The following is a 14,147-nucleotide window of genomic DNA, read 5'->3' as shown; positions in this document are numbered from 1 at the left end:
GTGCTGAGGGCTCCAGAGCTGCACACAGCACTGTAGGGGAGGTCTCAGCAGAGCAGAGTAAATTACAGGTTGTCTGTTGATGAACTTAGTGCACAAACCAGCTCCAAACCTGCCATGGCAAGAGGCAGCAACATGAACCTTATGAGTGGACCACTCAGCAAAGCTATCAGAGCACAGCTCAGCTGCTGTGAGGGCTCAGAGGAGAACTCTCCAGTGCGTGGTCAGCAGGTGAGGAGATGAGGTCCCAGCTAAAGGTTTTATCATAATATGTTGCTTTTGGCTTATTAGCAGAAGAAAGGAAAGCTTTGAAATGGAATTCTGGCAGCTCATGACTGAGAACAAAGGCCAGGGCAGGTTTGGAGCAGACACTGCAGCCTGTTTGCTGTTGGAAAACACTGATGTGGAACCACAGGACAGTTAAACAAACACCACAGTGGTGGTTGCTTTGTCAGCCCTTCACCGTCACTCTGCTCTGGTGTCTAGGAACTCAGCTTTTTGCCTGGAGCTAGGCAATCAGCTGGCCTCAGCTTGCTAACTACTAATCAAGTACAGGAAGCTTTGTTGGGTGCCTACCAGTGATTAAACTAAACAGGGAATTACTTCTTGGAGCTGAAGTGCTCTAGTCTGTATGTATCTTCTCATTCACCCTCCAGTTCCAGAAGAGTCTCACTGAAGCAGCCACCTCTAAAGTTCTTTTCTTTTCTCTACAGAGAACCACAGGGTTTGAAGTGACCTCTGGAGATCATCTTAGTCCAACCTCCTCTTCCAGGGAAGGATCACCTAGAGTAGGATGCACAGGACAGCATCCAGGTGGGTTTTGAATGAGTCCAGAGATGGAGACTCCATCACCTCTCTGGGCAGCCTGCTCCAGTGCTCTGCCACCCTTAGAGAAGTTTACATGGAACTTACTATGGTCAAACTTGTGCCCATTACCTCTTGTCCTGTCAAGTGTCCTCTGAGGACACTTCTGCTCTACAGAGGCTGTTTTCCTCCTCCAGCTCAAGAATGCAGACCTCCAGAGAACAGAGGTTCAAATGCAGCTGTTCATTCTGGCCACATCTGCAGCACACCCACCCTGCCTGGTGCTAACCCTTCAGCTCAGCTGGTACCAGACAGCCAAGATAAGGTTCAGCTGGTATCAAGCAGCCCATAGAAATCTCTCTTCTCATGCTGCGGGTAAATGTGGCTCCCAGTTCAGGAGGGAGAGGATCTGCTGGAGAGAGTCCAAGGGAGGGCTCCAAGGATGCTGAAGGGACTGGAGCACTGCCTGGGGAGGAGAGGCTGAGAGCCCTGGGGGAGCTTAGTGTGGAGAGGAGAAGGCTGAGAGGGATCTGATCAATGTCTCTCAATAGCTGAGGGCTGGGGGTCAGGAGGGAGGGGACAGGGACAGGCTCTGCTCACTTGCAGCCTGGGATAGGCCAAGGGGCAATGGATGGAAACTGCAGCACAGGAGGTTCCACCTCACATGAGGAACTTCTTGACTGTGAGGGTCCCAGAGCCCTGGAGCAGGCTGCCCAGAGAGGTTGTGGAATCTCCTTGTCTGGAGCCTTTGCAGCCCTGTCTGGATGTGTTCCTGTGTGACCTGTGCTGGATTCTCTGGTCCTGCTCTGGCAGGGGGCTTGGACTGGAAGCTCTCCAGAGGTCCCTTCCAACCCCTGACATCCTGTGAGCTTGTGAAAAGATGATCCATAGGATTGCTTTTACAGCAGCCTGTCCTCTAAAGCACAGGTCCTTCACCACTGTGAATGCTGTAACTGGAACAGCAGTGCTGCCCACAGCAAACAATGCCTTGCTATGAGGCTTCTGTCAAGTTTTCCAGAAGCCACTAAAATTGTTGCTGTTTATTTGTCCCAGTAACAGCCTCAGCAGTTTTGAAGGTCACTCTCTTGTACCTCCTGCTGCAAGACATCTTCTCTGAATCTGCAAGCAAGATCAGGCAAGGTCATTGAGGGCTTTACCCAGCCTAAGGCTTACAGAGTTCCAAGGATGGAGAGGTTTGTTCTGTGCTGTCCTCTAACTTCACAGAATCACAGCAACATTCAGGCTGGAGAAGCCCCTCAGGATCCCAAGCCCAACCATTACCCCTACTCTGCAAGGGGCACCCCTAAACCACAGCCCCAAGCACCACAGCCAAACCACCTTCAAACACAGCCAGCCTTGGGCACTCCACCACCTTCCTGCCCAGCACATTCCAAGCCCTGACCACTCTGCTGCCTAAGGGCCACTCTAAACCTCCCCAGGGGCAGCTTGAGGCTCTGCCCTCTTCTTCTCTCACTAATCACCTGGGAGAACAGAGTTGTCTCTTCCTTTTACCAAATAGTTTCATAGATTCGTAGAATGGTTTGAGTTGGAAGGGAACTTAAAGCTCATCCAGTTCCAACCCCCTGCCATGGGCAGGGACACCTCCCACCAGCCCAGGTTGCTCAAGGCTTCATCCAGCCTGGCCTTGAACACCTCCAAGGAGGGGACATCCACAGACTGAGTCCCTGGGCAACCTGTTCCAGTGTCTCACCACCCTCACTGGAAAGAATTTCTTCATCTCCAGTCTCAATCTGCCCTCCTCAAGCTTCAGTCCATTCTGTCTCATCCTAGAAGCCCTTTCATTTCCTTTATCACAAATATTGGCTGCTGCTACACAGAGCTGCATGCCTGTCAACAGCAGCTTTTCCCAGGGATTTTAGAGCACCTCACCCACTTCAGTTAAACCTTTTTTTTTCTTTCTTTAAGCAGGTTTTCTACTAACCTCTTCCTCCCTGAATGAACACCATCATGCTATTTGTTGTTCCTTTTTTTTATTAAACAGCTGATTGTATTACAAATTGTATTACAAAGTATTGTTGGAGTGAGGCCAGAGGAGGCCACAAAGATGATCCAAGGGCTGGAGCAGCTCTGCTGTGAGGACAGGCTGAGGGAGATGGGGGTCTTCAGTCTGGAGAAGACAAGGCTCTGTGGGACCTTAGAGATGCCTGAAGGGATCCTACAGGCAGGCTGCATGACTTTTCCTGAGGGTCTCTAGAGACAGGACAAGGGGAAATGGTTTCAAGCTGAGGCAGAGCAGGGTTAGCCTGAAGCTGAGGAAGTTCTTCAGTACCAGGGTGGTGAGACTCTGGAACAGGCTGCCCAGGGAGGCTGTGGATGCCTCCTGCCTGGGGGTGCTCAAGGCCAGGCTGGATGAAGCTTTGAGCAGCCAAGAAGTGTCCCTGGCCTTGGCAGGGAAGGTGGAGTAGATGATCTCTAAGGTCCCTTCCAACCTGAGCCATTCTATGGAAAAACTGCTGTGCAGCAGGATTTGGCTTTGCTAATTACCAATCACCATTGGTAATCAAGTGCCCTCAAGAAATCCTGGTGCCTCTTCCACCTCCAGCAAGCTGGGTAAAGTGCATTTATCAGCTGTGTGCTGAAAGCCTATTTGCTTACCCTCCTCAATGACCTTGTCCAAGGACTGCAGTAGAGGCACTGGTTGCCTTCATCTTTGTGCAGCTGCCACTTCCACAGGGCTGTGGAAGAGTATTAGAATTCTCCAGAGGTGCTCTGTGAGCAGGACTTTTATTTTCTAGCCATGGTTTCACTGGCTGTGCTCTGAGCTTACAGGACACTCATGGGTGCCCAGAGGCTGGAGCCAGGCTCTGCTGGGTGATGCCCAATGCCAGCACAAGGGGCAGTGGTGGAAGCTGAGCCATAGGAAGTTCCATGCAAACAGGAAGAATTTTTTCTCTGTGAGGGTGACAGAAGCCTGTTGGAGGCTGCCCCGGGGAAATGTGAAGTCTCCCTCTCTGGAGATATTCCAAGCCCAGCTGGCTGTGTTCCTGTGTGAGCTGCTGTAGGTGCCCCTGCTCTGGCAGGGGGTTGGACTGGATGAGCTTTGGAGGTCCCTTTCAATGCCCTACCATCTGTGATGCTCTGATTCTGGCTGCTTGTATGTCAGTGCCCACAGAGGCTGCTTTGCTATCACCTTTCCTTTTTCCTTTTTTTTCCCTTTGTTGTTGTTTTTTCTTTGTTTGGGGTTTTTCCTTTTTCCTTTTTTTTCCTATTTTTTCTCCTTTTTTTCTTCTTTCTTCCATTTTTTTCTTTTTTTTTCCTTTCTTCCATTTTTTCTTCTTTCTTCCATTTTTTCTTCTTTGTTTTTCTTCTTTCTTCCATTTTTTTTTTCTTTTTTTTATTTTACTTTTCTCTTTTTTTTTCTTTCCCCAGTTTAGGGATTCCCCCTCCCCCCCCCTCCCCTCCCCCCTCGCTTTTCCAGCGTTCTGGAACCTTCACTTTCAGCCCCTAGCATTCTGTGATTCTGTGGCCCTGTGATTCTCTATGTACTGGAGCCACAGGCTAAAATGGAGCTACATACTGAAATGGAAGTCATGCCACAGCAGCTTCTGCCATCTAAAAATCCATTTAAAATTTGGGTTTTAAAGGTAGAATATTTGCCTTAGGTATCCTGGCTGCAGAGCTTTCATTTAATATGTACTCAGCCCTGGTGAGGCCACAGCCTGAGTACTGGGTCCAGTTCTGGGCACCACAGTAAAAGAAAGACATTGAGGTCCTGGAGGGTGAAGAGCAGTGAGGCTGGGAAGGGGTTTGGAGGGCATCACATGAGGAGCTGAGGGAACTGGGGTGTTTAGTCTGGAGAGAAGAAGGCTGAGGGGAGACCTCATTGCTCTCTACAGCTACCTGAGAGGAGGTTGCAATGAGGTGGGGTTGGTCTCTTCTCCCAAGTAACCAGCAATAGGACAAGAGGAGGTCTAGGTTGGATATTAGGAAGAATTGCTTTGCTGCAAGAATGGTCAGGCACTGGAACAGGCTGCCCAGGGAGGTGGTGGACTCACCATCCCTGGAGGTGTTCAAGAAGCTGCAGATGTGGCACTTGGGGACATGGATCAACAGCCATGGTGGTCTTACAGTGATGGTTGGACTCTGATCTTAGAGGTCTTTCCATGATGGTCTGGAAATGCTCTGGAACCCTTCCACATGTTCTTATACTGGAGGCATAAGTGGACATGTGTTAGTCCAGTTTTCAACATATATTCACCAGTGGCCTAGGGAGAAGGAGTAATTTTTTTCCCCACAAAGCTGTCCTACTCCTAAAGTCAGTCTGGATTTAAGGAATACTATCCCCAAACCCTTGACTTCTGCAATCCCTTGTCTCTTTTTCTTCCCAAAGGGACTAATTTTGCCAAATGGACCAAATGTGGAATTTTTAAGAGGCTCTTTTCCTACAGGGTTTATTTAGTGCCTGTATGAAAGGCACTGAGAGGATTCTTCAAAATGCACTTCCACTGAATTATGTGAAGCTCCTCACAGACCTGCAGCTCCCCAGCTGTATAAACATTTGTGCTATTGATAACAGGAATGTTCCACTAATAGAATGGACAATGAGAGAGATGCTGGTTGTTGAGAAAAATAAAAGCATGGGTTGGACAGATTAAAGAGGAAAGAATAAAATCCTTGGACAGATTAAAGAGGAAAGAATAAAATTATTTTGGAAACTCAATTAAAGATACGAAGGGGAGGGAAAAGATAAATAACCAAACCCAAACCCAACTGTTATAGATTTGAATTAGGACCCTGGTTAAAAGTTTATGCAACAAATGTGGCTTTCAGCTATGTGCATCCCACAGAAATTGCCTCCATAAGAAATGCACAGTTTGAAATGTCTTTATGGAATAGTCTTCTTTAAAACATCAACAAAAAAGTCCCTTAAAAAACAAAGAACTGTGCAGCTTAGTATGGGTAAGAAATCAATAGCACATTTCCTTTCTCTGCCCTCTTGACTGCATTTGGGAAGTGTTACACTGTTTTTGCTTTTTTCTTTTTCAGGAGGATGGGTACTCTGACAGCTCAGTCCATTAAAAACACACCCAACTGAAATACACCTTCTCTCTTCCACTTTGTCTCCATTGCTCCTTGGCTTATTGCTGTGCAGCACCCAGCAGAGCTTGGCCCCCTCCACTTGACCCCCAGCCCTCAGCTCCTGAGAGATATTGATCAGATCCCCTCTCAGCCTTCTCTTCTCCACACTAAACAGCCCCAGGGCTCTCAGGCCCTGCTGGCCACACTTTTCTTGCTGCACCCCACGATGCCGTTGGCCCTCTTGGCCTTGGGTCCCTTCCAACCTAAAGCATTCTATGAATCTATGAATTTGACACTGGGTATATCCCAGCTGGACCAACTTGGAGTCAGGTCCAAGTGCAGATGGATGAGGTAAGCTTTTTATGTTGTTGCCTTTCTCTTTTATTCTTGAACAAGAAGGTATTGCCATGCTTTACAGCTGCAGTCTGAAGAGCACAGCAACAGAGCGATGGGATTAGAGTTGCACATGGAAATGCAACTGTGCATATAACGTACTTGAAGAAGAAAGCAGAGCAAGCCGTTTTGCTTCCTTTGCTGATGATCTCCATAAACCAAACAGGTTCAGCTTCTCAGTTTCATTTCACTTGAGTGTAGGAGATGGGGGAATATTAAATGGGTTTTCTTACATCAGCTGAAGCAGAGAAAAACCCATGAGGGCTTTCATTCCTGATGCTGTGGCTCCTCACTGCCATCATTTCAAACAGCATTTGCCAGTTTTGTGTGAGAACACAGGGTGGGGGCGCTTCTTGCCCTTCAAGGTCCACACACACAAGTCACAGAACCTAAATTCTGAAGTTATTTTAATACCTGTGCACTTAAGATGCCTCTTTGCTTCAAGCGTGTCCCCTTTGATTTGTATTTTAGTGCCAAACTCTTCTGAGTGGAGTCAGCTTTTGTCCTTTAATGGCACAAGACAGAAAACGTTTGTTGTGGTTTTGTTTGTTTATTTGTTTTAAAGCCAAATGATGCTGTTTCTTATTCTGGTGTAATAATCTTCCTGAAATTACTGCTTCCTTCTGCACCTTTGGGAGGCTTGCAATCTTGCATTCCATCATCTTAAGCGAGTCACAAAATGTAGGCTAACCGAACACTTCCTAGCCTCGCTGATTGAGTTCTTTTGTGTCCCTAATAGGAAACGTTAATTAGCTTGCCTAGGGGCACTCCTCAGGGACTTTTCGTTAGCTGCTGCCTCCCCTGGCACCGGTGTGACGTTTTCTGGTCCCCTCGGGAGGGGCCGGAGCAGCCGCTTGCCATCACCGAGGGCTTGGGGCTGCCCCTGCGCCTTTTGCTTCTGCTCCACTTAGGAAAAGGGACCCTGTTCCCTTGGCGGGGGCGGGGGAGGCAGGAACGACGACCTCATTCCTATCCACAACTACCTGAACGGAGGTGGAGGTCAATCTCTTCTCCCTCGGGCCAGGTGATGGGACGAAAAATTTCCCAAATTGCACCAGGGTAGGTTTGGGTTGGGTATAAAGAAAAAATTCCTTGCTGCAAGAGTGGTCAGGCACTGGCACAGGGAGGTGGTGGAGCCACCGTCCCCGGAGGTATTCAACAAACGTGTGGACGTGGAACTTCAGGAGGTGGTTTAATAACCATGGTGTGTTAAGTCAGTGGCTGGACTCGACGATCTGGGAGGTCTTTTCCAACCGAAACAATTCTACAATATTGCGTCCTCTTCGCCTCAGAGACCCTACTCCCACCGCTTCCCCTGGGCCGTCTGCCTGCGCTGCAAGAGCTCATCTCTTCCTTTGCCCCTCTCCCTCACGTAAGCGCTGCCGGCCACAAAACACCGCAGGCCAGGTAGAAATGGCGTACGGTACAGCCGAAAGCGGGAAAGGCCCCGCGGTGTCCGGCGCCGGCCCGCGCCCGGCACTGAAGCAGCGGCAAGCGCAAGCCCGGCATGAGGGCCGCCCTTTGACCGCGCGGGCGGGGCGCGAGGGCGGTGCCGCGGGGGCCGCTGGGAGATGTGACGTATTCCTGCCGGCCCCGCCCCGCAGGGTATATAAGGGGCGGCGCTCACGCTCTCGGTCTTTTTCGCTCCGGGTTTGCCATCGCCGAACAGGTGAGGTGTGCTGGGGTGGACCAGGCCGCGGTCGACGGAGGGGCTGGGCTGGAGGGATTGCGTGCCCTAGAGGGCCTAGTAGTCACCGCGTAAGCGGTTATACTGTAAGTTGTGGGGCTGTCATGAAAGCGGGTATGGGAGCGATGGTTGTGGAGGGAATGGGGACAGCAGGAAAGTGCACGTCGGGCAAGTAGCGATGTATCGTGCCTCTCGAGTTGCGTGCCTGAGGAGCGCCTTGGCTATGCCGCTGGGGAACCGGAGGCGCCCGGTCGTCACCCTCCCACCCTGCCGCGTGGGAAACGGTGGAGCCGTGGCGCCGGAACGCGCGGTGTGTGGCGAGAGGCGATGCGGTTCGACGGGGTCCGTCGGCCGCTGGCTAGGCCTGGAGGTGGGGGGAAGGGAAGAGAGATGGGGCACGAGTGAAAAAATGGCCGCTTGCCTTTCCTGCCTGCTGCCAGCTCCACAAAATGGAGGACGCGCCGGGCCGGGCGGGGTGAGTCACACAAAGGAGCGGCCCGGCCCCGCCCTCCGCGCCACCCGTCGGCCCCGCCACGGCCCGGCCGCTGCCCGGCCGCCCGGGGGTAACTCGAGCCCGGTGGTGGCGCGGGCAGGGGGGCGACCTGAGGGGCGAGCCGCAGGGGCCCCAGGTCGGGGCCCTCCCTAAGTCGCTCCGCCTTCCCGTGGTGGGGCGGGGCTGGGGCCTCCATCCCGGCCTGGCCTGCCGGGCCGCCCCGCACGTCAGGCGGCCATCACCGCACGCGGGCGGCTCTTCAGCCGTCTCCCCTCTGGCGCCGCGTGGCGGGGCGTGACTGATGTTTTTCTGGGGGAAACTCTGCAGGTGTCGATTCTCCTTTGCCGAAAGAAAGGACTTTAGCTGATATCCAAAATGGGAAAGGAGAAGACCCACATCAACATCGTTGTCATCGGCCACGTCGATTCTGGCAAGTCCACCACCACCGGCCATCTCATCTACAAATGCGGTGGGATCGACAAGAGGACCATCGAGAAGTTCGAGAAGGAAGCCGCTGAGGTGTGTGGGTCAGCGGCGACAGCAAAACGTTTTGGGGCTTTGGGAATGAAGAAAGAGGTTGGGCGGCCAAAGGAAGTTGCAGGCTGTCGTGTGGCCGCGGGGAGGCGGTTTGGTTGCAGCTGTCCCGGGAGCTGCCCAAGTGCATGAGTGTTGCGTGGCCACAGGGCGGCAGCTGGGCTGTAGTTGTCCCCGAACAAGTGCCCAAGTGTTGCAGCCGCCATTATGTAGTTGCTATAAAGCTCAAATTAATCAAGTGCAGAACAGAGAGGAAAATAAGGCTGCTTTTGTCTAAAATTGCATCTCTCTGGTCTCTTTTAAGTGGAGTTTCCAGGCTTGGTCTTCACATACATGAAGCTGAGGATAAAATTTAACAAGTTGCTCTGATAAGGTTTGCTTGTGAAAACAAGAAAGATGTGGATTTTGGTGTTCAAACCTGTAAAAAAAAGTCTTTATGATACCTTTTTTTCACCCCTGAAACTTAGATTTTAATAAATACATGAGGTGATAAAATGTAGCAGATGTTGGGCTGAGTGGCAGTTTAAAATGGTGGTTATTACTGGGATTGCATTAGTAACAGATTAATAGAGAATACTTCGTAGTGATGATCACTGGGGTTGCATTAGTAACAGATTAATAGAGAATATTTGTTAGTGATTATCACTGAGGTTGCCTTAGTGAGAAATATATAGAGGATACTTGGTAGTGATGATAATTGGGATTGCATTAGTAACAAACTTCTAGAGGATACTTGATAAGTAGAGCTTGAGCACAAGAGGTCTGTCGTAATGATGTGTTAGTGAGATTAACAAGTTGTCAAGAGGGCTAAAAGCTGTCCACAAGTTAAATAACAGAACAGTTGGCACCTCTCACTATTGATTCCAAGAGTATCTTGTTGCTTGTTGTCCAAGCAGGCAGCACTTCTCAGTCTTTGGTCTTTAGCCAGTATGGGATCCTCCTGAAGTAAAAGTACATAGATATATGTTCTTAAAAGACAGGGAAAAACAGGGTTCTTAATTTTGAATTTTAAACCCATAGATGGGCAAAGGTTCCTTCAAATATGCCTGGGTCTTGGACAAGCTGAAAGCTGAGCGTGAGCGTGGTATCACTATTGACATCTCCCTCTGGAAGTTTGAGACAAGCAAATACTACGTCACCATCATTGATGCTCCTGGACACAGAGACTTCATTAAGAACATGATTACTGGAACTTCTCAGGTATGTCAATTGAGCTAAAAAATGATACATCGTTTGTAATAAATGCTTAATATCTGAGGGCTGGGGGTCAAGAAGGAGGGGACAGGCTCTGCTCAGCTGTACCCTGGGATATAGGACAAGGAACAGTGGATACAAACTATAGCACAGGAGGTGCCAACTTGGCATGAGAAGGAACTTTGTCACTGGGAGGGTCCCAGAGCCCTGGAGCAGGCTGCCCAGAGAGGTTGTGGAGTCTCCTTCTCTGGAGACTTTCCAGCCATGCCTGGATGTGTTCCTGTGTGACCTGTGCTGGGTTCTGTGGTCCTGCTCTGGCGGGGGACTTGGACTGGAAGGTTTCTGAGGTCCCTTCCAACCCCTAACACCCTGTGAGCTTGTGAACTAAGGGTTTCTTTGAGTTGGGAGGGTTCCCAGGTACAAACGCTATAGTGAGAGGTTTGGTTTGGTGTTTTTCCTTCCCAACGGCTGATTGTGCTGTCCTGATCATTGCTGCAGATGTACAAACATGATTTTGAGAGGTTTGGTTTGTTTTTTTCCTTCCCAAAGGCTGACTGTGCTGTCCTGATTGTGGCTGCTGGTGTTGGTGAGTTCGAGGCAGGCATTTCCAAGAACGGGCAGACCCGAGAGCATGCCCTTCTGGCCTACACCCTGGGTGTCAAACAGCTGATCGTTGGTGTCAACAAGATGGATTCCACTGAGCCCCCTTACAGCCAGAAGAGATATGAAGAGATTGTCAAAGAAGTCAGCACCTACATCAAGAAGATTGGCTACAACCCAGACACTGTAGCTTTTGTGCCAATTTCTGGTTGGAACGGAGACAACATGCTGGAGCCTAGCTCTAACGTAAGCCTGACATCTGCTGCTGTTAAGAAAGGCAACTAGGAGGAGTATTGGGCTTCAATTATCCAATGTTAACGTGGGTTTTAATAGCCAATGTTTGAAACTGTTGGTTGGAAGCAAATCCTACCACTTCACAAGTCTTACTCTGCAGTGGTGTTGCTAAGGTAAAGCTAAGCTCCATTCTAGCCTTGTACCATTATAGTGGGCAGACAGTTCATGGAGGTGGTGGAAGCCTCATCTCTGGAGGTTTTTGCAGCCAGGCTGGATTGTGGCTCTGAGCAACCTGCTCTGCTGTGAGGTGTCCCTGCCCATGGCAGGGGGGTTGGAACTGAGTGAGCCTTGAGGTACCTTCCATCACTGACAATTCTCTGATTCTATGCCTGGGCTTGTCTTTGTTACAGATGCCCTGGTTCAAGGGATGGAAGGTTACCCGAAAAGATGGCAGTGCCAGTGGAACCACCCTCCTTGAAGCTCTGGACTGCATCCTGCCACCCACTCGTCCCACTGACAAACCTCTGCGTCTGCCTCTCCAGGATGTCTACAAAATTGGTGGTAAGTGTCCTCCAGAGCCTCCTTTGGCAGCAGCAGCTGCTGGAGGCCTTGGCTGTGCTACACCCCCAGGGCACAAAAAGCTTGGCAGGGACTTAAGAGGATTTTTTTTTTTAATTTAAACAGGTAATTTTTCAATTTCTCTTTCTGCATGTCTTCCCACAAATTGTAAATACTTCCATGTGAAGAACTTCCCAAGTAACTGCCTTCTTTTGAGGAGATGATATAAGAATCTCAGTGCTAAACTGAGATTTAGTTAAAAAAAAAAAAACACGCACAAAAGGGACATTAGGACAAGGAGCAATGGATGGAAACTGCAGCACAGGAGGTTCCACCTCAACATGAGGAGGAATTTCTTCACTGGGAGGGTCACGAAGCCCTGGAGCAGGCTTCTCAGAAAGGTTGTGAAGTCTTCTCTGGAGCCTTTGCAGCCCTGTCTGGTTGTGTTCCTGTGTGACCTATGCTGGATTCTATGCTCCTGCTCTGGCAGGGGGCTTGAACTGGAAGCTCTCCAGAGGTCCCTTCCAAGCCCTAACACCTTGTGAGCTTGCTTTCCATGTTTGTGTTAGAATTACTTGCAGAAAGGAAGCAGCAAGTAAATTGCAAGGGACATCTAGAGATCCTTTCCAATCGTGTGATGGAGCTGAGCTATGAGGAACTTGTGGAAAGATGTGGTAATGAGAGAAGGGCAGGTGTGTGGCTGAGGATTGTTTTTGCATTGTCAGGTGCGAAGTGTAGGACTCCTCAGCCTGCTGGGCTTCTTGTCCCTGGTGAGTCCATGGAGCTGATGTCTCTTCTCCTTGGCAGGCATCGGCACAGTGCCGGTGGGCCGTGTGGAAACTGGCGTCCTGAAGCCTGGCATGGTGGTGACCTTCGCCCCTGTCAACGTCACCACTGAAGTCAAGTCTGTGGAGATGCACCATGAGGCCCTGGCTGAGGCCCTGCCTGGGGACAACGTTGGCTTCAACGTGAAGAACGTGTCCGTAAAGGACGTCCGCCGCGGCAACGTGGCTGGGGACAGCAAGAACGACCCTCCCATGGAAGCTGCTGGCTTCACTGCGCAGGTCTGTGGGCAGCTTGGGGGATTGCTGTCAGCCCTGCCCCTGCTGACTGCTTCCCTGCTGCTAACTGGGCTCTTGGGTTCGTTCTGCTAGGTCATCATCCTGAACCACCCTGGGCAGATCAGCGCTGGCTATGCCCCAGTGCTGGACTGCCACACTGCTCACATTGCTTGCAAGTTCGCTGAGCTGAAGGAGAAGATCGATCGTCGTTCTGGCAAGAAGCTGGAGGATGGGCCCAAGTTCCTCAAGTCTGGAGATGCTGCCATCGTGGATATGATCCCTGGCAAGCCCATGTGTGTTGAGAGCTTCTCCGATTATCCTCCTCTTGGTAAGGCATCTCCTGGAACGTGTCAGTCTGGCTCTGGTAAAGATGCTCCTTGGTGTCTGGTATGTTCTGGAAAGCACTGGTGAAAGATGGGACTTCAGTAGGAACTTGGAAGTGGAACCAAAACTTCCATGGTGGGTGGAGTGGAGGAGGGTACTCTGGATAATTCTCTTCCAGTCTCAGGCAGTGGTATTTGCCCACTTAGCCCCTCACAGCAGATAAGCCCCCATGGGTAGGTAGCCCTGCACAAAACCATCAGAGTGCTGGAGCTCCTCCTATGAAGACTGAGAGAGTTGGGGCTGTTCAGTCTGGAGAGGAGAAGGCTCCAAAGAGACATTGTGGCCTTTCAGTATCTGAAGGGGGCTACCAGAAAGCTGAGGAGGGACTTCTAGGGTGTTCAGGGAGTGATAGGACTTGGGAATGGAGCAAACTAGAAATGGGGAGATTCAGATTAGATGTCAGAAGTTCTTCCCCAGGAGGCTGGTGAGACACTGGCACAGGTTGCCCAGGGAGGTGGTGGAAGCCTCATGCCTGGAGGTTTTGAAGGCCAGGCTGGATGTGGCTGTGAGCAACCTGATCTAATGTTGGAACTGGATGATCCTTTAGGTCCCTTCCAGCCTTAACACTTCTGATTCTGTGACTCTCTGTTCCCAGGTCGCTTTGCTGTGCGTGACATGAGGCAGACGGTCGCTGTTGGTGTCATCAAGGCAGTTGACAAGAAGGCTGGCGGAGCTGGCAAGGTCACAAAGTCTGCCCAGAAGGCCCAGAAGGCCAAATGAAAATTCTGTCCATCAGCTGCCACCTCAGTCTTAATCAGTGGTGGAAGAAGGGTCTCAGAACTGGTTGTCTCAATTGGCCATTTAAGTTTAATAGTCAAAGACTGGTTAATGATTACAATGCATCGTAAAAGCTTCAGAAGGAAAGGAATGTTTGTGGACCATTTGTTTCGTGGCAGTTTAAGTTATTAGTCTTTAAAAAGCAAAAAGGCAAAACAAAAAAAGTTGATTAATTTTTTTAAAATGGAAACTTCACCAAAAAAAAGTAATTTCACAAAAACTACAACAAAATCTGTCACAGAATTTGAGACCATTAAAGCAAAAAGTTCAATGCTACGTCTCTGTGTTCTTTGGGTTAATGTAACTAGAGAAATCTTTTAATCCTGGTGGGGTCAGAAAGGAGGAGGATGCTGCTTCAGAACCTGCAAAGCCAAATAGTTCCCAGTTTGTT

General features: G+C 50.1%; 1 protein-coding gene across 2 annotated transcripts; it reads left to right on the top strand.

Moving 5' to 3' along the window:
* The first annotated feature begins 7,878 nt into the window (after positions 1-7,878).
* On the top strand, positions 7,879-14,046 carry EEF1A1 (eukaryotic translation elongation factor 1 alpha 1). Of its 2 annotated transcripts, none has more exons than XM_054399259.1 (8): positions 7,879-7,903; positions 8,742-8,933; positions 9,969-10,148; positions 10,692-10,988; positions 11,387-11,537; positions 12,342-12,598; positions 12,689-12,923; positions 13,575-14,046. In XM_054399259.1, exons 2-8 carry the CDS (start codon positions 8,790-8,792, stop codon positions 13,697-13,699), a joined length of 1,389 nt encoding a protein of 462 aa, XP_054255234.1. In that variant the 5' UTR covers positions 7,879-7,903; positions 8,742-8,789; the 3' UTR covers positions 13,700-14,046. The 2 variants fall into 2 exon arrangements, with proteins under 2 accessions (XP_054255234.1, XP_054255235.1); XM_054399260.1 differs by lacking the exon at positions 7,879-7,903 and adding an exon at positions 7,951-8,007.
* Positions 14,047-14,147: the final 101 nt, after the last annotated feature.

This window comes from Indicator indicator, chromosome 2 (genome assembly GCF_027791375.1).
Source record: "Indicator indicator isolate 239-I01 chromosome 2, UM_Iind_1.1, whole genome shotgun sequence".
In the NCBI taxonomy this organism is placed as follows: domain Eukaryota; kingdom Metazoa; phylum Chordata; class Aves; order Piciformes; family Indicatoridae; genus Indicator; species Indicator indicator.
Note: the sequence above shows the minus strand (reverse complement) of the source record. Positions and strands in the feature narration are given on the sequence as shown.